The sequence below is a fragment of the Carcharodon carcharias genome, chromosome 9 (assembly GCF_017639515.1).
Source record: "Carcharodon carcharias isolate sCarCar2 chromosome 9, sCarCar2.pri, whole genome shotgun sequence".
NCBI classification, from domain to species: domain Eukaryota; kingdom Metazoa; phylum Chordata; class Chondrichthyes; order Lamniformes; family Lamnidae; genus Carcharodon; species Carcharodon carcharias.
The window spans coordinates 10852028-10879633 of NC_054475.1; the positions used below are offsets into that span (position 1 = coordinate 10852028).

The 27606-nt window shown below is 46.9% G+C and overlaps 2 protein-coding genes and 1 pseudogene across 8 annotated transcripts in view; 1 reads left to right on the forward strand and 2 right to left on the reverse strand.

The window, feature by feature from the left end:
- Nucleotides 1–11019, reverse strand: part of rbbp5 (retinoblastoma binding protein 5) — a 36457-nt gene extending 25438 nt beyond the window's left edge. For 2 of the 6 annotated variants that reach the window (XM_041195363.1, XM_041195360.1), the window contains exons 1-3: nt 7195–7372; nt 2469–2494; nt 388–560 (exon numbers count right to left, since the gene is read on the reverse strand). In XM_041195363.1, coding sequence (XP_041051297.1) covers nt 388–560; nt 2469–2494; nt 7195–7213 — 218 coding nt within the window. In that variant the 5' untranslated portion in view covers nt 7214–7372. Of the gene's footprint in view, nt 1–387; nt 561–2468; nt 2495–7194; nt 7373–10786 lie in introns of those variants that run through there. The other 4 variants (XR_005943985.1, XR_005943986.1, XM_041195359.1 and 1 more) reach the window with 4 other exon arrangements.
- Nucleotides 11020–11328: 309 nt separating this feature from the next.
- The window catches only part of LOC121282298, a 61939-nt gene continuing 45661 nt past the window's right edge, over nt 11329–27606 (forward strand). For both annotated transcript variants that reach the window (XM_041195952.1, XM_041195953.1), the window contains exons 1-5: nt 11329–11672; nt 15802–15826; nt 20442–20567; nt 23879–23997; nt 25219–25330. In XM_041195952.1, the coding sequence (XP_041051886.1) occupies nt 11493–11672; nt 15802–15826; nt 20442–20567; nt 23879–23997; nt 25219–25330 (562 nt within the window). In that variant the 5' untranslated portion in view covers nt 11329–11492. The remainder of the gene's footprint in view (nt 11673–15801; nt 15827–20441; nt 20568–23878; nt 23998–25218; nt 25331–27606) is intronic.
- LOC121282694 lies at nt 21749–21912 on the reverse strand (annotated as a pseudogene).

The following is a 27606-nucleotide window of genomic DNA, read 5'->3' on the forward strand; positions in this document are numbered from 1 at the left end:
CCTTGATTCCCAATTTGTGCAGCTAACCAGTCTCAGCCAAAAACAAAGGAGAATGGGAATTTGGCTAACAGGCCCCTCCCTAACACATGGGAAATGAAAAATTGACTCTTTATCTGGAATCCCCCACTGGGAAACATACACTGATAGACAGCTTGCCCTCCCCCTCACATTCAAACAGCCTGGCAATACACAGGGTCTAAACACATTCACTGGGAGTGATGACCTGAGGATGTAACAGATCACACTTGTGCAACTATACTTCAACATGGAGTCAACACAAATTGGAAGTAGGGAGCTTGCAAAACATGTTTTTTTTTAAATATAGAGACACAAGTACATGTACATACATACATACACACACAAACAAACAAACAGGTAACCAATTACCATAGTGAGCAAACTGGATGGATGTGTGCGCTGATGATTTTGGCAATACCCCTCGTCAGGAAGTCCCAAATGACGATACGCCCATCGTTGCACCCCACAGCGAGCAGTGTACCCCACCTGTTAAACGTACAGGTCAGGGCCATGCTAATACAATCCAGGGTTCCATCCGCCTCCTACACAAAAAAAAATACACTAAATCACATTCCAGAGAACAGCAAGAACTTGCATTTATATAGTGCCTTCAGTGTAGTAAAACCATTCTGCGGTGCATCAGAGCGCATAGATATTAGGGCAGGTAAACAAAAGCTTGGTCAAAGACGCAGCTTTTAAGGGGCACCTTAAAAGGAAAAGTGGTAGAGAAGTATAGTAAGGGAATTCCAGAGCTTAGGGCCTAGACAACTAGTCAGTGAAGATGCAGAGGAATTGAGGATGAGCAGAGGGTCAGAATTGGAGGAATGCAGAGTTCTCAGTGGGTTGTAGGGCTGGCAGGGGTTTCTGCATTGGTAAGGGGTAAGAGAATGGAGGGATTTAAAAAAACATGGATGAGAATTATAACACTGAGGTATTGCCAAATCAGGAAACAATGCACATTAGCAAGCATGGAGATTATGTGTGAACAGGGGTTTGTGCAAGTCAGGATACAGAGATCAAGGTTACAGAAGGTGTAAGATGGAAAACTAGCCAGGAGTATTAGAATAGTCAAGTCCAAAGGCAACAAAAGCACTGATGTGAGATTCAGCAGCAGATGAGCTAAGGCAGGGACAGAGAAGGGCAACATTACAAAAGTAGAATTAGGCCTTGGTGATGAAGAGAATCAAGTCAAGCAGGATACCAAGGTTACAAACAATCTGGTTCAGTATCAGACAGTGGCCAGGGACAAGGGTGGAATCGAAGGCTAGCAAAGTGGAGTTTATGGCAGGGTTTGAAGGCCATAACAGATTTGAAGTGTGGTGAGTGTATCATGTTCAGGAGGAACAGATGACTTTGGACTTATAGTTCCCAAATCTCTCCACTACTGGGGGTTTTCTTCGCCTTGTGCCTAGGTCTGTTGCAGACTTATTGATAGGGATTAACACCTATGAACAGTCAACACCTCCATTATAGTTGTATAATGTGACCACCCGGATGGTAGAAGACGAACTAGATGGCCCCTGGTCTGTATTCATCCAGCAATTCCTGTGTTAGGGAGGAATATTAGTCAGGAACCACAACCACTTTCCTTCAAACATTTCTATGGGATCACTTTTTTTTTTAAATTCTTTCATGGAATGTAGGCGTCACTCTAAATGCCAGTATTTGTTGACCATCCTATATTACCCTTGAACTGAATGGCTTGCTAGGCCATTTCATAGGGCAGTTAAGAGTCAACCACATTGTTGTGGGTCTGTAGACCAGACCAGGCAAGCAGGGCAGATTTCCTTCCCAAAGGGACATCAGTGAACCAGATAGGTTTTTGCAACAATCAATGATAGTTCCGTGATCACCATTACTGAGACTAGCCTTATATTCCAGAGTCATTAATTGAACTTAAATTCCACCAGCTGCCATGGTGGGATATGAACCAGTGTCCCCAGAGCATTAGCCTCGGTGTCTGGATTACTCATCCAATGACATTACCACTATGCCATCGCCTCCACTTAAACAGGGTGAAGGGTCTCAGATTTTGAATTCACCTGCAATACAACATTCCTAGTAGTTCAACGCTCTTGAACCAGAGCGTCAGTCCAAGCTATGGTACATAGTCAGAGGTTGAACCTTAGCGCTAAGGCTGATTCCTTGATCTGTGCTTACCCTGAGCCATATCATAGGTGATTCTGCGCTCTGGGCTTTTCATTACCTACAACTAAGAACAGACCTACGCAACTGCCAGCTGAGAGAAGGGTCTTCCATTCCATGACTGGAATCAAACCCATATCCCAGAGATGACAAGCTAGAGCTGCCACAACGATATATTAAGACTCATAACTTTTACATTGTTGGAAGTGTAGATGTTGCTGAGATGGTTACTATCTCGATAAATAAAAGGGCTCAAAGAGAACTTTTAACAGCAATTGCTAAAAACACAAGTGTTTCAAACTTACCTCGGGGTAGTTCTGTCCAAAGGACTCTATTTAAAATAAAAGATAATGAAAACAGATCAATTCAGATACCAGATCTTGAAAATAATTCAAGATTCTTTAACCCTGTCACCGTACACAACAGATATAAATAGTCACGTTTCAACTTTTATAAGATACTTTTCCACTCCCCAACACCAACCTAGCAGTATCCATAGATTCACAGAGTACAGGAGGAGGCCATTTGTCCCATCATACCTGTGCTTGCTCTTTGTAAACCCCTGGTCTTTCACCATGGCCCTGCAAAATTTTTCCTTCGCCAAGTTTTTATCCAATTTCCCTTTTGAAGGTTACAATTGAAACTGTTTCCATCACTATGTGCAAGCCTCCTCAGTTACAACCCACTGGGAGGCCAGCAAGAGGGCTCGAAGAACATATACAGCCTGTGAGCTTCCCCATGGCAGGGCGGGCAGGCCGAGACTGTGAACTCATGTTTTGAGAAACTTAAGATCCTCGCCCTCATTGTCCAAGGTAAAACACCTCTTTTCTGGTGTTGGTTTGTGAGGTCACAGGGGCGTGGAACTAATTTGATGGCTCTTTCAGAGAGCTGGCACAAACACGATGGGCTGAATGGTCCTTTTCTGTGCTGCGTGATTCTGTGGCAAGTTTTGGAGGAGTTCTTTCATCAATTAAATAACGCAAATATTTAAGAACAAGCAAATCAGCAGCTGTGGTGGAGCCCCACACCACTTAGAAAATTCTCAAGATCCACAAAAGACATCACTTGCTACTACTCTCACTCAAGTCTAATTCAAACCTTTCGCACATTACTAATGTTTCAAAATATTTATTCACAGGACAGGAACATTTCTGGTAAGGTCAGCGTGCATTGTTCATTCTAGTTGCCCCTGAGGTGGTGATGCTGAAGCATCTTCTTGAACCATTGCAGTCTACGTGGTGAAGATCCTCCCAGAATGATGTAGGGAGGTAGTCCCAGGATTTTGACCCATCGACAGTGAAGGAACGGTGATATAGTTCCAAGTCAGGATGGTGTGCGGCTCGGAGGGGAAACTTGCAGGTGATGATATTCCCAAACATCTTTTTCTTCTAGGTGATAAGAGATCACAGGTTTGAGCGTTGCTGTCAAAGAAACCTTGGTGAGTTGCTGCACATCTTACAAATCAAACAGACTGCTTCGTCCTGGTGGTGTGGAGCTTCTGAAGTGATGTCAGAGCTGCATTTTCTACATTTCAACAGTAACTGCACTTCAAAAATACTTAACTGGCTGTAAGGCACTTTGGGGCCACCTGAGGTCATGAAATACTCTATAGATACACAAGCCTTTCTTTTTTTCAGTCCCCTATGGCACCCACCCTCTATTACTCCCCCCACTCTCCATCCACTTCCTCTTCCATCTCCCCCCTCCATTCCCCATCCTTCCCATTCTCCACCAGAAATCACGCTCCTTCCCCCTCTTCCTCCCCCTCAGCTCCACACTCCATCCACTCTCCACTCCCCCCTCCGCCTCCCCCTCCATGCCACCCTCCAGTTCCCCCTCCTACCCCTTCTGCCCCATCCAAACCTCTGCAATCATGTCCTCCCCCTCCATCCCCAACCTTCTCCATTCCCCTGGACCCCATCCTTTGCCCCCTCCGTCCCCCAACCTTCCCTGTCTCCGCCCCCTCTCCTTCACCGCCCTGTACCCCCATCCTTCCCCTGCCCCCATTCTTCTACCCCCTTTAGTTCCCCCCCCTCCATCATGCCGTCCTACCCCACATCATCACCTTCTCCACCTCTTCCTTCCCCCTTTGCCTCCTTCTTCCAGGTCCCCCCATCCGCCCTCCCCTTCTTTCCCACTCCACCACCCCCCATCCTCCATCCTGAGGTTATAAAAGGTGCTACAAAAATGCAAACCTTTCTTTTTTTCATTCCTTCATGGCACCCACCCTCTCTTCCCCCGTCATTCCCCTCCCTCCTTTTCCCCCCCTTCATTCCCCTCCACTAATTCCCCTCCCTCCTTCTCCCCCCTTCATTCCCCTCCACTAATTCCCCTCTCCATTTCCCCTTCCTCCTTCTCCCCCTCCCTCTCTTCCCCTCCCATTCCCCTCCTTCCCATTCCCCTCCCTCCCATTCCCCTCCCCCCTTCATTCCCCTCCACTAATTCCCCTCCCTCCTTCCCCGCTCATTCCCCTCCCTCTCTTCCCCCCTCATTCCCCTCCCTCTCTTCCTCCCTCATTCCCCTCCTTCTCTTCCCACCTCATTCCCCTCCCCTCTTCCCCCTTCATTCCCCTCTCTTCCCCCTCATTCCCCTTCCTTCCCGCTCATTCTCCTCCCTCTCTACCCCCCTCATTCCCCTCCCTCTCTACCCCCTCATTCCCCTCCCTCTCTACCCCCCTCATTCCCCTCCCTCTCTTCCCCCTCATTCCCCTCCCTCTCTTCCCCCCTCATTCCCCCCCCTCATTCCCCTCCCTCTCTTCCCCCCTCATTCCCCTCCCTCTCTTCCCCCCTCATTCCCCTCCCTCTCTTCCCCCCTCATTCCCCCTCCCCTCTTCCCCCTCCCTCCTTCTTCCCCCTCCCTCCTTCTTCCCCCCCTTCCCCCTCCCTCCTTCTTCCCCCTCCCCCCTCCCTCCTTCTTCCCCCTCCCTCCTTCTTCCCCCCCCTTCCCCCTCCCTCCTTCTTCCCCCCCTTCCCCCTCCCTCCTTCTTCCCCCTCCTTCCCCCTCCCTCCTTCTTCCCCCTCCCTCCTTCTCCCCCCCCTTCCCCCTCCCTCCTTCTCCCCCCGCCCCTTCCCCCTCCCTCCTTCTTCCCCCCCCTTCCCCCTCCCTCCTTCGTCCCCCCCCTTCCCCCTCCCTCCTTCTTCCCCCCCCTTCCCCCTCCCTCCTTCTTCCCCCCCTTCCCCCTCCCTCCTTCTCCCCCCGCCCCTTCCCCCTCCGTCCTTCTCCCCCCCGCCCCTTCCCCCTCCCTCCTTCTTCCCCCCTCTTCCCCCTCCCTCCTTCTTCCCCCCCCTTCCCCCTCCCTCCTTCTTCCCCCCCCTTCCCCCTCCCTCCTTCTTCCCCCCCCTTCCCCCTCCCTCCTTCTCCCCCCGCCCCTTCCCCCTCCGTCCTTCTCCCCCCGCCCCTTCCCCCTCCCTCCTTCTTCCCCCCTCTTCCCCCTCCCTCCTTCTTCCCCCCCCTTCCCCCTCCCTCCTTCTTCCCCCCCCTTCCCCCTCCCTCCTTCTTCCCCCCCTTCCCCCTCCCTCCTTCTCCCCCTCCCCCCTCCCTCCTTCTTCCCCCTCCCCCCTCCCTCCTTCTTCCCCCTCCCTCCTTCTTCCCCCCCCTTCCCTCTCCCTCCTTCTTCCCCCTCCCCCCTCCCTCCCCCTCCCCCCTCCCTCCTTCTTCCCCCTCCCTCCTTCTCCCCCCCTTCCCCCTCCCTCCTTCTCCCCCCCGCCCCTTCCCCCTCCCTCCTTCTTCCCCCCCCTTCCCCCTCCCTCCTTCTTCCCCCCCCTTCCCCCTCCCTCCTTCTTCCCCCCCCCTTCCCCCTCCCTCCTTCTTCCCCCTCCCCCCTCCCTCCTTCTTCCCCCTCCCTCCTTCTTCCCCCCCCTTCCCCTCCCTCCTTCTTCCCCCCCCTTCCCCCTCCCTCCTTCTTCCCCCTCCCTCCTTCTCCCCCCCCCTTCCCCCTCCCTCCTTCTTCCCCCCCCTTCCCCCTCCCTCCTTCTTCCCCCCCCTTCCCCCTCCCTCCTTCTTCCCCCCCTTCCCCCTCCCTCCTTCTTCCCCCCCCTTCCCCCTCCCTCCTTCTCCCCCCGCCCCTTCCCCCTCCGTCCTTCTCCCCCCGCCCCTTCCCCCTCCCTCCTTCTTCCCCCCCCTTCCCCCTCCCTCCTTCTTCCCCCCCCTTCCCCCTCCCTCCTTCTTCCCCCCCCTTCCCCCTCCCTCCTTCTTCCCCCTCCCCCCTCCCTCCTTCTTCCCCCTCCCCCCTCCCTCCTTCTTCCCCCTCCTTCCCCCTCCCTCCTTCTTCCCCCTCCCCCCTCCCTCCTTCTTCCCCCTCCCTCCTTCTCCCCCCCCTTCCCCCTCCCTCCTTCTCCCCCCGCCCCTTCCCCCTCCCTCCTTCTTCCCCCCCCTTCCCCCTCCCTCCTTCTTCCCCCCCCTTCCCCCTCCCTCCTTCTTCCCCCCCTTCCCCCTCCCTCCTTCTTCCCCCCCCTTCCCCCTCCCTCCTTCTTCCCCCTCCCCCCTCCCTCCTTCTTCCCCTCCCTCCTTCTTCCCCCCCCTTCTTCCCCCTCCCCCCTCCCTCCTTCTTCCCCCTCCCTCCTTCTTCCCCCCCCTTCCCCCTCCCTCCTTCTTCCCCCTCCCTCCTTCTTCCCCCCCCCTTCCCCCTCCCTCCTTCTTCCCCCCCCCTTCCCCCTCCCTCCTTCTCCCCCCCCTTCCCCCTCCCTCCTTCTTCCCCCCCTTCCCCCTCCCTCCTTCTTCCCCCCCCTTCCCCCTCCCTCCTTCTTCCCCCCCCTTCCCCCTCCCTCCTTCTTCCCCCCCCTTCCCCCTCCCTCCTTCTTCCCCCCCTTCCCCCTCCCTCCTTCTTCCCCCCCTTCCCCCTCCCTCCTTCTTCCCCCCCCTTCCCCCTCCCTCCTTCTTCCCCCCCCTTCCCCCTCCCTCCTTCTTCCCCCCCCTTCCCCCTCCCTCCTTCTTCCCCCCCCTTCCCCCTCCCTCCTTCTTCCCCCCCCCCCCCCATTCCCCTCCGGCCCTGAATCCTCCCTCTCCCCCGGACCAAGCACCAGCTCCACTCACCCAGCAGCTCCAGGTTCATCCTCTCTCCCTCTCCCTCCCTCTCTGTCTCTCTCTCTGGATTTTCTCCGGTGTTTTATATTTTTATTTATTTTCTCTCTCCCGGATCCCGGTCAGACACGAGCCGCCGTCCCGATTGCCTCAAACCCCCGGCCCCGGGCCGCCTCCGCCTCCGCCTCCTCCTCCCGGTCCGACAGGAAAATCCGCCGCCGGCCGCTCCGTCCCTCACAAACCGTCCCCGGCGCGGAGAGCGCCGAGCGCGACAGAAGGTTCCGGGCACTTCCGGGCCCCCTCCCCCCCCAGCAAACTGCACAGACACGAAAGCAAAATCCTGCAGACGCTGGAAATCTGAAATTAAAAAAACACACAGAAGATGCTGGATATGCTCAGCAGGTCTGGCAGCATCTCGTGGAGGGAGGAACAAGAGTTAAGGCTCCAGGATGGTGACCTTTCATCCTGAATGTGAAACCTTTCCTCCTTTTAAGACAAAATTGAATCGCTCCATCCAGGTTTGCGCATGGGCATCCTGGTTTTACCGCTTCGCCAGCATTTTCTGTTTTTATTTCAGATTTCCAGCCTCTGCGGGATTTTGCCACTTTGCCCGATGCAGCACCATGTTACATTTCCGGAAAAGGCGTGGAAAACAGTTCCAGCTGAGGGGGAAGGGGTGTGGGGGGGGGGGCAGACAAACAGGTGGCAGGAAGGTGGGAGAAGTTTGTCCGAGCTGCTTACATCCACAGAGCTTGGTTTCCTTGCACCGTGGTGGGGAATCGACCTTGAATACAAGAAAAGGCACCAATTTATGGTCACTTCACTTGTTTCTGGTAGTTCAGTGATAAAAATGAAAAAGGTGCTGCAACCTGAGGAGCTGCGAAGTGTATGACCACAGCAGATGTTAATTGCTGAGCAAGCCAAATCCCAGAGGGAAACTTGGCTTAAGGGACCATACTCTTTATCTTCTATGCTGAAAACAAGAAGACAAGGTGTTGATTCCAGTAGCAAGAAGTCCAGTAACACCTTTGGGATTTAAAAAATTAAAATTAAAAGTAAAAGTTTTATTAACAAGCGGAAAAGAAAACTTAAACGCACAAGATTATAGTTACACAGTTAAGATTAGTCTTACAAAACATTCCTCCCAGAAGACTACCTACTTGGTCAGACCCAAAAGTAAACACCTTCCAGGCAACACGCCCTTCCAGATGTTTAATTATAAAAATCCAGTCATATTATCCAAGGCAAACTGCTGTAGCTTTAATAAAGGCATATCACATGACCTCTTAAACTCTCTTCTACTCTGTAGTAGAAATCCAAGACTTCGGCACAAGACTGCTTTTGGCAGCCCAAGACTTTTCTGACTTGACTGGATGACTGATTCAAACCGCATCTTCTCCCAGCCTAGAACTGTTTGCAGGAGATCTTCCTCACACAGCCAACAGCCAACCACTAAGCTCTCCAATGTAACTCTAAAATACCTTTTTCCCCCTTTCACCTCAGGTCCCATTGTTCTTACACCTCTTTGAAACTCAACTCCTTCTAAATATAAAATCTTTCATGCTTCTATTTTGTCTCTGTTTCGGTCAATAAAATGTAGTATACCCTCTTCTATTTACCCATGAAACTCCTTTAAGATGCAAAAAATGTTTCCTGCCACCTTTGACTTCCCTTTGATATTCAAACAAACTCTTGACTTATCTAAAAATGCAAATGTTAGGTCCAACCTATTTACTTGTACCTCAAATCCACCGTAATATCTCATTACAAATGCACACCTAACATCTCTATCGTTTCATTCCTTACCTCCTGTATCTATTAGCTTTTCCCTAGCTTAATTAAATCATTTACCCACACACACATATACACAGAGCCTCCTTCACAGAATAACACAATATTCCCCAAAAATATTTTTTAAGAACACCAATTTTCACAGAAGGGACGTCTGTTTTGAGTTGTGAGGGAGCATTACCTCAGGGTGTCAGTTCCCTGTTAGTCACAAAGTTTCATTTGTTCCCAGTTTGGACTTTTGAATATCTGGTCACCCTACTCTTTGGCTAAGCTTTTGGTTGTCTTCCCTAATATCTCCTTATGTGACTTGTTCTCATACTTTGTTTTATAATGCTCCTGTGAAGCACCTTGGAATGTTCAAGTACTTTCAAGACACTATGTAAATATAAGCTATTGTTGGTGTTTTCTCTCTGTGGAAATGATTAGGTCTCTTGTCATCATTCTTGCCCTACAAGAAGGAAGTCTAGAAGATCTTAAAATTGCGACAGGTCTCCAGCCATGTCAACTCTCACTCATTGAGAGTCAGTCAGGAGAATATGAGTTAAAAACAAAAAGTATTGCAAATACTCAGCAGCTCTTACAGCATCTGTGGAGAGAGAAACAGAGTTAATTTTTCATGTCAAATATAACTCTTCTTCAGAAGTCTTCAGACTCTCCTGGACAAGAATCATATTCAACTCGAAATGTTAACTCTGTTTCTTTCTCCACAGATACTGCCAGACCTGTGAGTTTTTCCCACACTTTCTGTTTTTATTGCAGGTTTCCAGAATCCGCAGCATTTTGCTTTTATTTTAAGGGAGTATGAGTTGCCTGCATTGAAACAGTGCCTTATTGTTACTGACATAAAAGTAACATAGCTTCTCCATCATAAAGTGATGGTCTTAGCGATCGGCTGACACAGCAGCTCTGTTCATTTTCTTCTCAACTGCAGAAATTGGGGAAGGAGCACTGGTTGAGCAGGGCTACAGTGAATTGCTCGTTCAAAGAGCCAGCATAGACATAATGGGCCAAATGGCCTCTGTCTGTACAGTGCAGTTCTGGACTAATGAATGTTTCATACATGAGGCTGCCTTGTGCAGGCCCTTCTCACACCAGGATCAGAAAATATAACACAGGAGCTTTAGATGAATATAACTTTCTCATGTTACGGTAAGATTTAAATACAATGATACTGAACAATATGGTACAGTGTGCTGATATAGGATGTTCAATTTTCTTGTTCAATCATAACACCAATCAGAAATACTCAACCTTTTCCTCTCGTGCTAGGATTGCAAACCTATTAAGAAAACAACCTGCATTGATACAGTGTCTTAATAGATTCTCTAGTTACCAACCCCCTAGGATTAAACTGGAGCAATCAGAAATCAAAGGTTAATCTCAAGGTCACTATTACAGGAGGAAGATCACAAGGAGCAGCAAAACCACAGAGCAGGGGTTCTCAAACCTGTGGGTCACAACCCCGGCCAATTCTTTGTGGTCACAAGCTCTGAGGCAGCAATGACGGCTGCCAAGCGGAGACTGCTGGGATGTGAATTTTTTCGCAAAGCGTTCATCAACAGAACAGCTTTTGGCTGCTCTGGCTGGTCGTTCTTTCGGTCCTGATTGGCCGTTCAATGCAGTGCTCCAATTAGCACCCGCTGAACAATCCTGAGCGCGCTAATAGCTACACTAAGAGCCAATTTAAAACAATCAGTTGAGCTCGTAACATGGCTCATTTACACTTACTAAAAGCGACATACATTCATACATAGGGACACGTTCTCTGCAAACAAAAGGAATGTGTTCAAGACTTGCGCCTTTATTGAATTACCTGGGAGCTGGGGAGCCTGCCATGGCAACATCTCAGCCGATCAGAGTCGGCTTGTCAACCAGTCAGCCCCCTTTTCTCCTGTAGTGTCAACTGTTGCGATCGTTTGAAATTTGCCATTCTTGCTTTAGTCCTGATGAGTGCAAGATGAAAAGCTTCAGCAACATGTCTCTCTTTTCAACAATATTCAAGTTCTGTGCTACCAAGAGACTGCTCCATGCTTTTATTCTCTATTCATAAAGGCCGGAATCCCATGTGCTGTTTTAACCATTTTCTCAACCTTCCCTGCCACCTTCAACAATTTGTAAACATGTATCCCCACGAATCTCTGTTTAAGCAGGAGTATGTGAAGCCGCCTCATACATTGGTGTAGGATTCTCATCCCTCCCTCTCCACATCTCTGATATCAACTTGTGGTAAAAATGCAAGACATGCCAGTGGCAAAGATGTCATTATTATGGGTGCAGGAACAGCCTCAGGCAACTACACACCTTTGTGAATAAATGGGTGGGATTAAAGGTTTTGCATCACTGCCAAGAGCTTCAGAAAATCTCAAGAGAAAATCTCTCAACAAGAGAGCAGCCCGGGTTTTACTATTTCTCTTATTTGCTTTCTCTGCAGATTTCTCCAGCCGTTGGGCTTTGGTTCTTATCAGCTGTTCTCCCTGCCACACCAGCGTTCCTTTTACCTTGGCTGAGCGGCGAGAACTATGTGCAGATCCGTCCCCAGTGGAATATCGATGCTGGGGAGAATGCTCCCACCTGCATGTTATTTTATTCTGCTGGCAGTCACACTCATTGCTCCGAGACTGGCAGGCAGGAGCAATTATGAAACCCTAGCAGTCTCCAACCGAACTGTGGAGGGCTGCACTCAAGACTGCTCACAGCCGGTAAGAACCTTTACTCTTTTCTCATGAGAAAGGGCAAGGGCTTACTTCCAAACTCAACAAATAAATGTCAAACGCTGAGGGTGTTGCAAATTGTAGGATTTTTGCTGATGTGTCAACTCGCGGCAAACCCAAGATTCACAAATAACTTCCTCCCAGAAATGTATCAGTTCCAGCCTGTGAGGCATCACAGTTCTCCTGAATATTGTTAAATCTTTCATGGATGTGGTGCGGAATTATGTTGCTGACGGGTTCTCTATGCCAAGTCCGCCTGGTTATACTGAGAGTTTCTGTTCCTTGTTCTGTCCAGAAAAAGAAATGATTTGATTCTTGGGATTTGGCTGTGTCATGCAGAACTGCAAAGAGTTGTAAAACAATGACCTTCAGGTAGTCCATGAAGTCTTTAAGTAAAATGAAATGATTTGCCCTCTAAAACCCCCGTATAGATGTCCCCGCTCAACAGAAATGAGAGGGGAAGTGTTGCAATATTCTAACCCCACAGCAGGTGAATCAGCAACTGAAAGAGATGGTTTAATATTTCAGCAACAATTTGCACTTTTCTTCGCAACATGACAAGAGTACAGTTCCCAGGATCATGGGCTCTTAAATATTTAGGTTAGGCACCTGTAAATTCTTTTAAAGGGAAATTAGTTGCTTGAAATGCTGGTGGTGCAGAGCATAACATCTACCGAATGCACTGCAGCAACTCGCCAAGGCTCCTTCGACAGCACCTTCCTAACCCACGGCCTCTACCACCTAGAAGCCCAAGGGCAGCAGATGCACAGGAACACTATTATGACACAGCTGATGGTAAATGCTGAGCTGCTCAAATCCCAGAGGGAAACTTGAAACAACTGTCATAACCAATTTTTGCAATTTGTATGTTTTGTGATGCTGGTTTTGAATTCAGTTATAATAAGAACACCGAATCTCAAGGGGTTTTTATAAAACTAAATTAAATGTTTAATAATTAAAAGATTGTAAGCACTTACATATGTCTACAAATTACTACCATAATAACTTCTAAAGATCCCCTAACTAATCAGACTTCCAGTTACACCTCCATTAAGGCAACAGTAAAACACATAGATTTAAACAGACCCCTGGCAATGTGCACTCTGGACAGTCGAATTCAAAATGAGTTTCTTTCAGCTCTGGGTCCTCGCGGACAGCCACTTGAGGCTTACAGACTGGAGACTTTAGACCTTAGAATCCCTCTCCTTTTACCAACAGCCTGCTCTTCCTTTACACATATTTTCCTCTTTGATGCAAGTTCTCATTGTATCACTAAGTTTTTTGAACTTTATCTCTTCTAACAATAAAATCCTCTCATAGCATCAAGTTTATTAATAAGCCTTTGAAAAAGTAAACACATTGTTTGGCTTCTTCTGGCTAGGTGTGATACTTCACCCATTCTTTTGAATGGTTTATTTAAAAATGCAAATTGCCCTCTTTACACTTCACCTTCTAACTATCCTATGTTTACCTGATTAACATTTCAAACCAAATTTTCTTCAATACATCAAATCCTTAGACCAGCTGGCTTCAATCCAATTAAGACACAGACACAGACACAGACAACACCAGAACTCTATTATAAAATAATTTGCAATAACATTATAGACATTATTATATCTTGACAACATCACCACCTGGGAGTTCCTCTCCAAGCCACACATCATCCTGACTTGGAAATATATCGCCGTTCCTTCACTGTAGTTGGATCAAAAACCTGGAACACCCTCCCGCCTAACAGCACTGTGGATGTACCTACACCACATGGACTGCAGCGGTTCAAGGAGATGGCTCATCACCACCTTCTCAAGGGCAATTAGGGATGGGCAATAAATGCTGACCTAGCCAGTGACGCCCACATCCCAAAAATAATTTTTTTAAAAATTGCAGGGTTTGGGGAGCAGGTTGGGGGGAGGTGGAGAAATGAGACGCTCATTGGCCTGAGACACCCCTGAAGATTTTATCTTTAAAATGAGAAAGTGCCTTTATTTTGTGGACTGCCCCGTTTGCTAATGGATTGCACAAGTGAAACCAGCTTCTTAAACCATTTAATCCCCTGCTGGAGACAGGAGTCCCAGTATTATAAAGAGAGAACATTTTGGAAAGTATCTTAATTGGCATCTTGCTCTCAGTTGCATGGCTTCTTAGCATGCTCACCCCCCACCCCATTTATGGGAAGCTGTGCTGCCCATCTCGCCTCTCAAGTGCACAGAATATTTTGACAGATAGTTAAAGGGGTGGGGATTCATTATTCCTGGAGTTGTCCCAAGGTCTGACTCACCCTGCCTGGGTTACAGCATTTTCCAAGCAGAACTCATAGGTAATTTCAAAGCCAGTGGTTACAATTTTTTGGACCTCCCTTTAATTTTTCAATAAATATTTCATTCTCATGGGGGTTGAGAGTGTGGGGATGTCTTTAATATTTTCTCTGGTGTTCAGTGAAGATTCCATCTCCAGGTCCTAGCCAATACGGTTATGCAGACTCTGCTCCCTTTCTGATTCAAGCACTTAGGTTTCCATCTCTTAAGCACGCCAAAAAAATTCAGATCAAAGCATGTCTTGAGGTGTTTGCATTTTCGAGTCATAGAAATTACAGCATAGGAGGAGGCCAATTGGCCCATCGTGACTGTGCTGGCACCAGCTCTCCAAATGAGGCAATCTACTCCAATTGAGTTCCTTTCAGCAGCTGCCATGCTGTAAGAAGTTACCAAGAAGTCTTATGTACATGTCAGCGAGAGAGAGTGGAAGATGTGGCTGGTGCTTCCCAGGTCATAATGCTGATGTAACACCACACTGTGGGCTCAGTGCTTTTTTTCTATTCATTACAGGGTTTGAGCATCTCTGGCTAGGCCAGCATTTATTGCCCATCCCTAATGGCCCTTGAGAAGGTGGTGGTGAACCACCTTCTTGAACCGCTGCAGTCCATGTGGTGTAGGTACACCCACTGTGCTCTTAGGGAGGGAGCTCCAGGATTTTGACCCAGCAACAGTGAAGGAACAGTGATGTATTTCCAAGTCAGGGTGGTGTGTGACTTGGAGGGGAACTTCCAGGTGGTGGTGTTCCCAAGCATCTGCTCCCCTTGACTTCTAGGTAGTAGAGGTCATGGGCTTGGAAGGTGCTGTGAAGGAGCCTTGGCAAGTTGCTGCAGTGCATCTTGTAGATGGTACACACAGCTGCGACCATGCACAACATTAAGGTGGTGGATGGAGTGCAGGTAATGCAGACTGCTTTGTCCTGGGTGGCGTTAATCTCTTGAATGTTGTTGCAGCTGCACTTGTCCAGGAAAGTGGAGAGTATTCCATCACATGGTCATAATTATGTATAGGACAAGCATTGCTTTCATACATTGGAAATCTTCTTCAGGCTAGCAAACTTCAAAGCAATTTCATTCCTGGAAAGCGTGAGTTGCTTTCAAGGCCAGCATTAATTACCCAGTCCTAATTTACTGAATTTGAGATGACATTAGCAGCAACAGCAGTGGTTGTGAACAGCAAAACACAACTTAAACAGCTGTGAAAGTCTCTGTACAGTCAGCAACTACATAGTGGAAAATATGATGTTTGTTGCTAAACTTACAAGGAGCGACAACAACCTTGACAAACAGTGTCAGCCATGGCTCAGTTGGTGGCATTCACATCTCTAAGTCATAAGGTTCTGGGTTCAAGTCCCACTCCAGGACTTGAGCACAAAAATCAAGGCTGATAGTTCAGTACTCTTAGAGGTGCCATCTTTCAGATCAGACATTAAGGCAAGGCCCCATATCCTTGGGTAAGTTCAGAAGACCCTGTGAGACTATTTCGAAGAACAGCAGGGGATTATCTGGTTGTTAGCAGATTGCTGTTTGTGGGAGTTTGCTGTGCACATATTGGCCCCCACATTTCCCATATCACAACAGTGACTACACTTCCAAATGTACATCCTTGGCTGCAAAGTGGTCATGAAGGGCACTATAATAATACAAATCTTTCTTTTTTTTAACTCTTAACAAGCTTTGTATTTCCAGCATTGTATAACTGACATAACACACCCTAACCAATAGTTTTAACAGTTTTAACAAATGGAAAACTGTGTGTTATCTAATCAACTAATGCTCTGTTTGTCATTTGCTTATTTGCAGAATCTTCCCTGCCGAGTTATTAAAGGTATGCTTGGTGGTGACATGATTCGCTTTTGCTTTTTTCACTATAAGTAACACAGCGTTAATGTTTCATTGCTTTGTCACACAAGGGGAGCAGAGGAAAACAGTCAGTGGAGCATTAGAATTGAAGAATGTGCACAAATCCTCATCCAATTCTCATTTTGACCTTGTGGAAAACGAGGGATAGAGAGTTGGCAGTCATTTTACATCTCCTCACGTTCCTATTTCCATTGAAGTCCATTGGGAGCAATGTCGAAGGTGGATGCCGATGCTCTATCACCTCTTCTAAGTAGGGTTCCACTGTGGAGTGTTGGCTGATGCTTCTGCTCCTCATCCAAAGGGTATGCATTTGCAGGCCACTTGCACACTTGCCAGCACCTCAGCTAAGATCAGTTTTATTTTTTATTGCTGTATTTGTTCACGGGATGTGGGCTTCACTGGCTAGGTCGGCATTTATTGCCCAACCCTAATTGCCCTTGAGAAGGTGGTGATGAGCTGCCTTCTTGAACCACTGCAGTCCTTGTGGTGTAGGTACACCCACATTGCTGTTAGGAAGAGAGTTCAGCGACAGTGGAGAAACAATGATATAGTTCCAAGGCAAGACGGTGAGTGTGTTGGAGGGGAACTTGCACGCAGTGGTGTTCCCATGCATCAGCTGCCCCTGTCCTTCTAGGTGATAGAGGTCATAGGTGCTGTGGAAGGAGCCTTGGTGAGTTGCTGCAGCGCATCTTATAGATGATACACACTGCTGCCACTGTATGTCGGTGGTGGAGGGAACGAATGTTGAAGGTGGTGGATGGGATGCCAATAAAGGGTGCTGCTTTGTCCTGAATGGCATCAAGCTTCTTAAGTGTTGTTGGAGCTGCACTCATCCAGGCAAATGGAGAGTTAATGTAACACCAACATGAGAACTGAACGGCTTGATTTTTGTGATCAGTTATGGAAATTACCTGCATTACAACAGTGAATACACTTTGAAAGTATTTCGTTAATTTCAGTGCACTTTGGGATGCCCTAAACTGGCTGAAAGTGGCAGTGAGTATCACCCGGAAATTGGCCTGTGGGGTTGGAGGCTAGAATCTACAGACTAGTCTGATCTGTCCTTCCCTGATGCTTTCATGCAGCTTTTCCAGCTGAAGTCACTGGGCTATATTCAGGAGCAGGAACGCCCCAGGTAGCTCTGGTAGCAACAGTGATATCCACCTACTTGGCCTGGGGAACATCAGCAAACTGACCAGAGATTGGAGTGTTTGATCAGAGTAGCTCAGTTGGTAGCACCCTTGCCTCTGAATCACAAGGTTACAGGTTGAAGTCCTACTCCAAGGCGTGAGAACAAAAATCAAGGCTGATATTCCGGTGGAGCGCTAAAGGAGTGCTACACTGTTGGATGTATCATCTTTCAGGTGAGATGTTAAACTTGTAAAGAACATTTTTTTCTTGGACTGTGGCTTTAAAAACTACCATGGCTGCAGCTTAAAAGAGCTGGAGTAAGAAGAAAATCTACAATGTTGCTATTTCCTGGAACAGTGTGTGCCGGGGTGGACAGAATGGTGCAGGAAAGGAGATCTGGTTTAAGAGGGGACTGCCTTGCGATGGCATTTTGATTGGTTCCTGACCAAGTGACCAGGATCTGTGTGAGGATAATGCAGTAGATCAGCTCTTAGCCTGAAAAGAGGAAAGACCTGGAACCTCTCTCTCCTGTGATTTGTAAGATTCCAGCAATCCTGCCATAGTAGCTAGCTGGCTATTCTTCACTTCACTGTATCCTGCTTTCTTTGAGAAAACCCAGTTAGGAGAAAAAGGGGAAAAAACATCAGGAGACATTAAAAGCAAGTTTCAACCAGAGAACCACAGACTGCAAGTGCTGGGAGACCACCTGGTGTCAGCCACAACAGCCTGCAAGGAACCTGGAAGAAAGCAATCACAGAGTGCAGAAGAGACCCTTCGGCCCATCGAGTCTGCACCGACACATGAGAAACACCTGACCTACCTACCTAATCCCATTTACCAGCACTTGGCCCACAGCCTTGAATGTTATGACGTGCCAAGTGCTCATCCAGGTACTTTTAAAGGATGTGAAGCAACCCACCTCCACCACCCTCCCAGGCAGCACATTCGAGACCGTCACCACCCTCTGGGTAAAAAAGGTTTTCCTCACATCCCCCCTAAATGTCCTACCCCTCAGCTTGAGCTTGTGTCCCCTCGTGACTGACCCTTCAACTAAGGGGAAACAGCTGCCCCCTATCCACCCTGTCCATGCCCCTCATAATCTTGTACACCTCGATCAGGTCACCCCTCAGTCTTCTCTGCTCCATTGAAAACAACCCAAGTCTATCCAAACTCTCTTCATAACTTAAGTGTCATCCCATTCATCCCAAGCAACATCCTGGTGAATCTCCTCTGCACCCCCTTCCTATAATCACATCCTTCCTATAATGTGGTGACCAGAACTGCACACAGTACTCCAGCTATGGCCTCACCAAGGTTCTATACAACTCCAACGTGACCTCCCTACTTTTATAATCTGTGCCTCAATTGATAAAGGCAAGTGTCCCATATGTCTTTTTCACCACCCACTAATGTGCCCCTCCGCCTTCAGAGATCTATGGACACACACGCCAACGTCCCTTTGTTCCTCAAAACTTCCTAGTGTCATGCAGTTCATTGAATACTTCTTTGTCAAATTACTCCTTCCAAAGTGCATCACCTCACACTTTTCAGGGTTAAATTCTATCTGCCACTTATCTGCCCATTTGACCACCCCATCTATATCTTCTGTAGCCCAAGACACTCAATCTCACTGTTAACCACCCGGCCAATCTTAGTATCATCTACAAACTTACTAATCCTACCCCCCACACCCCCACCCCCCACATAGTCGTCTATGTCATTTATATAAATGACGAATAATAGGGGGCCCAGCACAGATCCCTGTGGTACACCATTCGACACTGGCTTCCAGTCACGAAAGCATCCATCTGTCATCACACTCTGCCTCCTACAACTAAGCCAATATTGAATCCATCTTATCAAATTATCCTGTATTCCATGTGCATTTGCCTTCTTTATAAGTCTGCCATGTGGGACCTTGTCAAAGGCTTTGCTGAAATCCATATAAACTACATCAACTGCACTACCCTCATCTACACACCTGGTCACTTCCTCAAAAAATACAATCAAATTTGTTAGGCATGACCTCCCTCTGACAAAGCCATACTGACTATCCCTGATCAAACCTTGCCTCTCCAAATGGAGATAAATTCTCTTTGGAATTTTCTCCAATAGTTTCCCTACCACTGACATGAGACTCACTGGCCTGTAGTTCCCTGGCTTCTCTCTACAACCCTTCTTAAATAGCAGAACCACATTAGCTGTTCTCCAGTCCTCTGGCACCTCTCCCGTAGCCAGAGAGGAATTAAAAATTTGGGCCAGAGCCTCTGCTATCTCCTCCCTTGCCTCCCTCAGCAGTCTAGGACACAAATCATCTGGACCTGGAGATTTGTCCACTTTTAAGCCTGCCAACACCTCCAATACCTTGTCACTCCCTATAACAATTTGCTCAAGAACTTTGCAGTCTCTTTCCCTGAGTTCGATACATTTTTTCCTCATTCTCTTGGGTGAAGACGGATGTGAAGTATTCGTTCAACACTCTACCGATGTCCTCTGGCTCCACCCATAGATTGCCCCTTGGTCCCTAATGGGCCCTACTCTTTCCCTGGTTATCCTCTTCCCATTGATATGCTTATAGAATATGTTAGGATTTTCCCTCCTTTTACCAGCCAAAGTCAACCCATCTAATTCTGAACCCAGATTGGTGTATTGAACTGTCACCCTTAAAATTCATGGTGTGTGTGTGTGTGTGTGTGTGTGTGTGTGTGTGTGTGTGTGTGTGTGTTTGAGTTATAGAGTTGGCAGCTCATATTTCCTTCTTTTGCCACAGGTTATAGACAATTTGTTTAATAATTATTTACTTGTTAAGTTTAAAAACCTGGTGCTTGCATTTTTTTTAACCTAAATTAAACAGTTAGGTAGAATTGGGGCAATTTGGTGGGCTGATTAAACTTCACACATTTCTCTCACTTGGAGATCCGTGGGGCTTGACACTGCAGCGCACTATCCCCAGTGAATCATGACACAGTAAAGCCCCATCTGCCTGCCTGGGTGGATGGAAAAGATCCCATGGCATCATTTTGAAGAAGAGGAGGGGAGTTCTCCCCGGTGTCCTGGCCAATATCTACACCTCAATCAACATCGCAAAAACCCCTTTCTCAGCAACCTTTTGGGGGAGGGAGTTCCAGATTTCCATTACCTTTTGTGTGAAGAGGTGCTTTCTGATATCACACTTGAACATCTTGGCTCTAATTTTAAGGTTAAGCCCCCTTGTTACATTCTCCTCGCGCCCCCTCCCCCACCAGAGGAAATGATTTTTTCTCTATCCATCCTGTCAACTCTTTTAATTATCGTAAACCCCTCAATTAGACCACCCCATTAGCTTCTATAGTCGGGGGAACACAAGCCCAGTCTAGGGGGGGAGGGGTTTAAGATTACACATTTTTAATGCAGGAGCTGCTGTGAGGATTGCCTTTTCCTGTCTCACACATTCTTCTTTATTTCACTAGGAGACTGTCTGCCCGACTACCAGGATACCTGGCCTCTCTCACCGCCACGAAACACAAATATCCACATTGTTCTGCTGAAGGGGGTCGGGCCAGTGCTGGAGATTAACTTCACCTATTCAGCTGATGGTAATAACGATGGGAAATAGAAAGAAGGAGCCTTCCCAGTTTGCTGTGGCTGCACAGATTTTGCCCCGCTGAATGCTTTGCAACCCAAACTGCGTAGCGTTCTCATGTCACGCTGGTTACTCCAAGCCACCAGCTTCAGATATGATTACCTCCAGCCCCCTGCTTAATGTGACACTCCATTGATTGGCGTCAGTCTTGGCTCCCCTCAGTCCTGGTGCTGCCTGACACTCTGTGCCGGATTTTCCTTTGGGGTCGGGGAGTCGGAGGGGGTGGAAGGAAACAGATGTCGGGAACAGTTTCCAGTCTCAAACCTATCCCCAGTAGGGAGCAGGGGAAGGCAGTCTCGCGACAGGCACCCACGATAGACAGCTGTGGGTCTCAGTTAGATGTGAAATTCAGGGTCCAATGATGAGGTTAAGACCCTAGCATGATTTTAACTTTTATTTTTCATAAGCAAACTTTATTCATAACAAATAGTCGCTTGGTAGTACAGCACCTGAGTATTGCTGAAAAGAGACATGCTGTCAAAGCTTTTCATCTTGGACTCATCAGAACAAAATCGCAAGAATACCAAATCTCAAAGAGGTCAACAATAATTGTTACTGAATTTGATGAGTCTAAGATAAAAAGCTTTGACAGTATTTTTTCAGCATAATTCATAACATTTGTAGAACTGTATTACAAAACAGCTCAAATTTGACATTACATAAAGTGTGATACAGTTCAACTTCTTTCAGTTACAATATATGAGCTGCCTCACTACACTTACAATTCCAGTTTATATTTACAATTGAGATTTACTTTTCATGTCAAAGTTTCTCTGGTGCACATAGCCTGAGGGGTTTTACATGAGGTCCAGACCTTGGAAGGGTGGCAACAGAACAAAGGGGAAGGTCTGCAACAGGGTGGAAGACATGAAAGGTTTAGTGACAGCAGAGTTGGTGGTGTAAGGCCAAGGGGAGTGGTAATGAGACAGGTAAAGAAACAAAAGATGCGTATAGAGGAGATGTGAATAGCAGAATGTGGGAAAACAAAAAGAAGGGAAAAAGGAGAGTGAAATTGAAAGCTGCAAAGAAAATCGAAACAAAATTGGACCAGAGATTATTTGAAATTTCCAGCAGACACAGTATTTTGCTCTTGTTTTGAATGAAGCTATTTTTAATTGTTCAAATCCTCCGAAGGGGAGTAGCACCATTCCCAGAGATACTGCAATACCAGGTCAATGTATGGAGTGAAGCCCCTCTTTCATCTCCCTGCTCCAAAAATCAATCTAATACATACTGCCCAGGTAAAGGACCTGTCAGACAATAAACTGATAAAAACAGATATTTTTCTCCACAAATATACTTCATTCATAAAATTTATAAATGTACTTTACATAACAGTTCAAATTTGACTTTACACAAAGTGAATACAGTTCATTTTGTTTCAATACAGTACCTGAGGTGCCCCAGGCATGATCTTAAGTCCTGATCATGGCATTCACTTACAGTGCCAAACACACCAGTGAAAGCCAGCAGCAAGCAGGAGTGAGACCAGAATAAGCTCAGTATGAGCAGGAGTGAGACCAGAATAAGCTCAGTACGAGCAGGAGTGAGACCAGAATAAGCTCAGTATGAGCAGGAGTGAGGCCAGAATAAGATCAGCATGAGCAGGAGTGAGACCAGAATAAGATCAGCATGAACAGGAGTGAGACCAGAATAAGCTCAGTATGAGCAGGAGTGAGACCAGAATAAGCTCAGTATGAGCAGGAGTGAGACCAGAATAAGCTCAGTACGAGCAGGAGTGAGACCACAATAAGCTCAGTATGAGCAGGAGTGAGGCCAGAATAAGATCAGCATGAGCAGGAGTGAGACCAGAATAAGATCAGCATGAACAGGAGTGAGACCAGAATAAGCTCAGTATGAGCAGGAGTGAGGCCAGAATATGATCAGTATGAGCAGGAGTGAGGCCAGAATAAGATCAGTATGAGCAGGAGTGAGACCAGAATAAGATCAGTATTATCAGGAGGCTCCTCCATCCACCGCAAGAAACCTTGAGCCTCCCCTGTTTCCTTCCCTTACCTTCCAACCACAATCCCCTCCAGATCCCATGCCCCCCACACCCCAAACTACTTACCTTAGCAATGGGTACTGTTCCCTTGACTCCCTGACGGCAGGCTCATGCGCCTGAAATCCCATTCCCTCCCACCAACATAGAGATGTTTCCTGCTGGCAACCGGCTGGAGTCTGATGCTGCAACAAGGAAATAAGGCAGGGGGGTTAAAATCTCTTCAGTATCATCTCTTACTGTCATAGAGTGTGTCACCTCCACGCTCAAACCCAAGTTAAAATTATGGTCCATGAATCAGGATCCCACCAACCAAGGGCATTTACTTTAAATTTTACTGAGTAATTGCAGAGAGTGACAAGTGGGGCATTGAGTTGAGTATGTAATGGTCATTAGATAAAACAGGTTGCTTGCTGCCTTTCATAACCCTCATCATTCAGGTAAACTAAGCATCGGATTTTGACTTTGAAGCTCAGGTTGATTTCCCACAGTATCAGACTAACATAAGAAATAGGAGCAGGAGTCGGGTCATTTGGTCACTTGAGCCTGCGCCACCATTCAACAACATCATGGATGAACTCCTATCTCGAATCTCCTTTCCCGCCCTATCCCCATATCACTGGATTCCCTTAGTGTCCAAAAATCTGTCGATCTCAGTCTTGACTCTACTCAACAATTGAGCATCCACAGCTCTCTGGGGTAGAAAATTCCAGAGATTCAAAACCCTGGTCATTGATGGGATGAAGGATGGGGGTGGGCAGTAGGCATGGAAAAGGGGGCTTCCTTTCTGCATTGTGTTTTGCGCTGGCTGAGGACAAGTTGTCATCTACAGAGAGGACCCTCAGGGAGGGAAGGATCATGTGACTGGACTAGAGGGAAGAAAATAAAACAATTCATGGGCAGAACGTGGGAAAGCAAAAAGAAGAGAATAAGGAGAGTAACAGCAACCGGAAAGAAAAATGAAACAAAATTGGAGTGGGGCTTATTTGAGATTTCCAGCATGCGCAGCATTTTGCTCTTGTTTTGAATGAAGCTATTTTGAGTTGTTCAAATCCTCTGAAGGGGAGTAGCACCATTCCCAGAGATACTGCAATACCAGGTCAATGTATGGAGTGAACAGAGCAAGCCCCTCTTCCATCTCCCTGCTCCAAAAATCAATATGCTGCCCAGATGAAGGATCTATCAGATCGTAAACTGCTTTTTTTGTCTCAAAGTAGGACAGAAAGAATCCTTCTTTCACTGACTTTCAAATTTTTCTTCAGCAAACCTCATTTCTATCAACAAGACGGTGATTGCCATCTCTCGAGCTGGGTCGATACAGTGCGTGACATACTGGTACATCAATGGATTCCCAGCACAGACCAACCATCGAGGAGAACTGGTAAGTAGCAATCCCTTTATTAATTAACTTCTCTGGCTCCTCTTGTCTCCTCAAGGCATCTTGATATCAGCTGTAACTCAATGGGTAGCAGCCTCACCTCATAAACCCACTCTAAAAACCTGAGTATATAATCTAGGCTGACATTCTAGAGGTGCCATCCTTCAGATAGGATGTTAAACCAAGGCCCTCTCTGCCCCGTCAGGTTGATGCAAAGAATCCTGTGATACTATTTCAAGAAGATCAGGGAAGTTCTCGTCGGTGTTCTGGCCAATACTTATCCTTCAAACAACATCACTGAAACAGATTATCTGGTTTTTATCATATGGCTGTTTGTGGAAGCAAATTGGTTGCTGGGCTTCCTACATCAGGACAATGATGACACTTCAGAGGTGCTTCATTGGCTGTAGAGTGCTTTGGGGCATCCTGAAATCATGAAAGGCACTATATCAATGTAAGTCCTTATTTGCTTTTTATCAGAAGATTTTCATTGTTGCTGGGGCCATAGTTCAGTGAGGGCTAACTTATATAGTGAGGGGGATTATGGTTCATCGTGGGAGGGCCCGAGTGTGTCTCTGACAGGATTCGCCCAACCATCTGCTCTATTCTGGGCAATACATAAGAAAGTTAGAAATAGGCACAGGTATAGGCCATTTGGCCCTCAAGCCTATTCCACCATTCAGTGTGATCATAAAAATCTCATCCTGGCTTCACTCCACTATCCTGTTCCTGTGCCCGTTCCCCATAACCCTTGACTCCCGTATAGTTTAAGAATTTGTCTAACTCAGCCATGAATACGCCCAATAACTCAGTCTTCTTAGTTCCCTGGGGTACAGAATGCCAAAGATTAATGACACTCAGAAGGAAGAAGTTTGTCCTCAAGTCTCGCTTAAATGTGCAACCCTTTATCCTGAAACCATGTCCCCTAGTCTTAGATTCCCCCTCTCAGCATCCACCCCCGCTCAGAATCTTATGTTTCAACAAGATCACCTCTCATCCTGCTCAACCTTTCCTCACCCAGGAATCAGATGATCCCACAGACACTCCGGAGGAACTGCCAAGCCATTGTTCCCTACGTTCTATCTGGTTTCCGCAAACCTGCTGCTAAAGTTTCAGCAGATCTTTCCGGAAAACACCCGGAGATATCAACCGCCATGTAGCTATTGTGTTAAATTATAATAGAGAGGAGACTACACATGTGATCCATAATCTTTCCTTTCCCAGTGGAGTCTGACATACTACACCTGCCATCGGCTAAAACCTGCACAGCTTCTGTCAGTTAATATCTACAGCATTCCGCCCACAGAGGCTCTGGTGAAGAATGTCCGCTTACCAGGTGAGTGATGGGCAAACTGGATCGGAGCAAATTTAACAGCAAACGTCTTCAGTCCCTGGTCTGTGTCGTGTCAGCTTGCCAACTGTATTTGGGCATATTCCTGGAGGTTCAGTCATGTGATTCCTGATAGTGTGACAGCCTACACGTGACACATGATGACATGACTTCTGATCACATGATGCTAGTCATGTGACATCTGCTTACGTCATTTCATCATGTGACACCCAATCACATGGCCTTTAGAGTGCAGCACAGGAGGCCATTCAGCTCCTTGTGCCTATGCCAGGTAGAACAATTCAAATAATCCCATTCCCCCTGCCTCCCCCATAGCCCCAACTCCAGGCAATATCCACATGACCATGACATCATCCACTCTCAGACAATCAGTGACCATTTGTGGACCATTGAACCCATCATATGACATCTGGTCGCATGACACTCGATCATGTGACAACTGATCATGTGTTCACAGTTTGCTGTGTTATTGAATTTCCTGCCTAAAGATTGGATCAGGTGTAATTGAGTGCCTTTGCCTCTGGTTTAACATAGGTGGACAGAGGAAGTATTCCAGCACAAACCTCACGTACTAAACTCTGCTCTTTTACCTAATTGCTTGGAGCAGTGCCTGAGAGATGAAGTTTCTATTCCCGAAGGCTCCTGGACAGAGCGGGAGGGTCAGCAACCCTAATATCACCACTAACCCTCCCCAGGGTCACAGAATTGTTACAGTGTGGAAGAGGCCATTCAGCCCATTGTGTCTGCACCAGCTCTTTAAGTGAACAATTCACTTGCCATTCCCCTGCCTTTCCCCCGTAATGCTGCACATTCTTCCTTTTCAGGTAACAGTCTAATTCCCTTTTGAATGCTTCACTTGAACCTGCCTCATCACACTCTCAGGCAGTGCATTCCAGACCCTAATCTCTCCCGCTGCGCGAAAAAGCATTCTCTCATATTCACTTCTGCTTCTTTTGCAAATCACTTTAAATCTGTGAAGACATAGTTGGTGGTGGCAAGGAGATTATCCCTAATCAGGGGTTACAGCTGTATTTGGGCATATTCCTGGAGCTGTTCACTTCACATATTTTACATTAGAATCAGATAAACACATTGATTAATGGCTTTATGTCAGCCATGGCTCAGTTGATAGCATTCTCACTGAGTCTCAAGATTCTGGGTTCAAGTCCCACTCCAGGGCTTGAGCGCAAAAATCAAGGCTGACACTCCTGTGCAATATTGAGGGAGTGCTGCACTGTTGGAGGTGCTGCCTTTTGAATGAGATGTTAAACCGAGGCCCTAATAACCCACGGCTCCGTTAGGAAAAGGAGCAGAGGGGTTATCCCCAGTGTCCTGGCCAACATCTACTCCTCAACCAACCATCATAAAACAGATTACCTGGTCATTTTTTTTATTCTTTAACAGGATGTGGGTGTTGCTGGCAAGGCCAGCATTTGTTTCCCACCCCTAATTGCCCTTAAACAGGGCAGTTAAGAGCAGTTAAGAGTCAACCACATTACTGTGGGTCTGGAGTCACATGTAGGCCAGACCAGATTTCAAGGTAGTTTCATGGTTGCCGTTACTGAGACGAGCTTTCAGTTCCAGATTTTATGAATTGAATTTAAATTCCACCAGCTGCCATGGTGGGATTTGAACCTATGTCCCCATCTCCCCCCTGCCCCGCTATTATTATATTGCTGTTTGTGGGAGCTTGCTGTGCACAGATTGGCTGCTGTGTTTCCTTCATTGCAACTGTGACTGTACTTCGGCAGTACTTCATTGGCTATAAAGCACTTAGTCTGGTGGCTGAGAAAAGTACTATATAAATGCAAATTTTTTTTACTGCTTAGACATAAACATTGAAGGATAAATCTGCTTGCCTGTAGTTAAACTGAAAGAACAATGTTGAAATGCCTGCTTGCATTAGAATCTACCTATATACATATCACAAAATTAAACTTTCAGAATAACATGCTTTTTACACTTTAATTGAAACCCATTGTATCCTTGAGGTATCTTTGATTTGCTCTTGTATACAATTAAAACACTGTGGGACAGTTTGGTTAAAAATCCCTGCATAAATTCAAGTATAATGTAAATGTTTCTGGTTTAAGCCTGGACATTCCCAGTAAACAATGGTAAGATCTTTGGATCCAGCCAGTAGTTAAATTGTCACTATAATCTCACGCATGGTTTAGAACAGAGACTGATTGAATGTACGCTTCAGTTTAAGGATTAATGGACAAACAGGTTTCACAAATGTTAAAGTATTTCATCTCTCA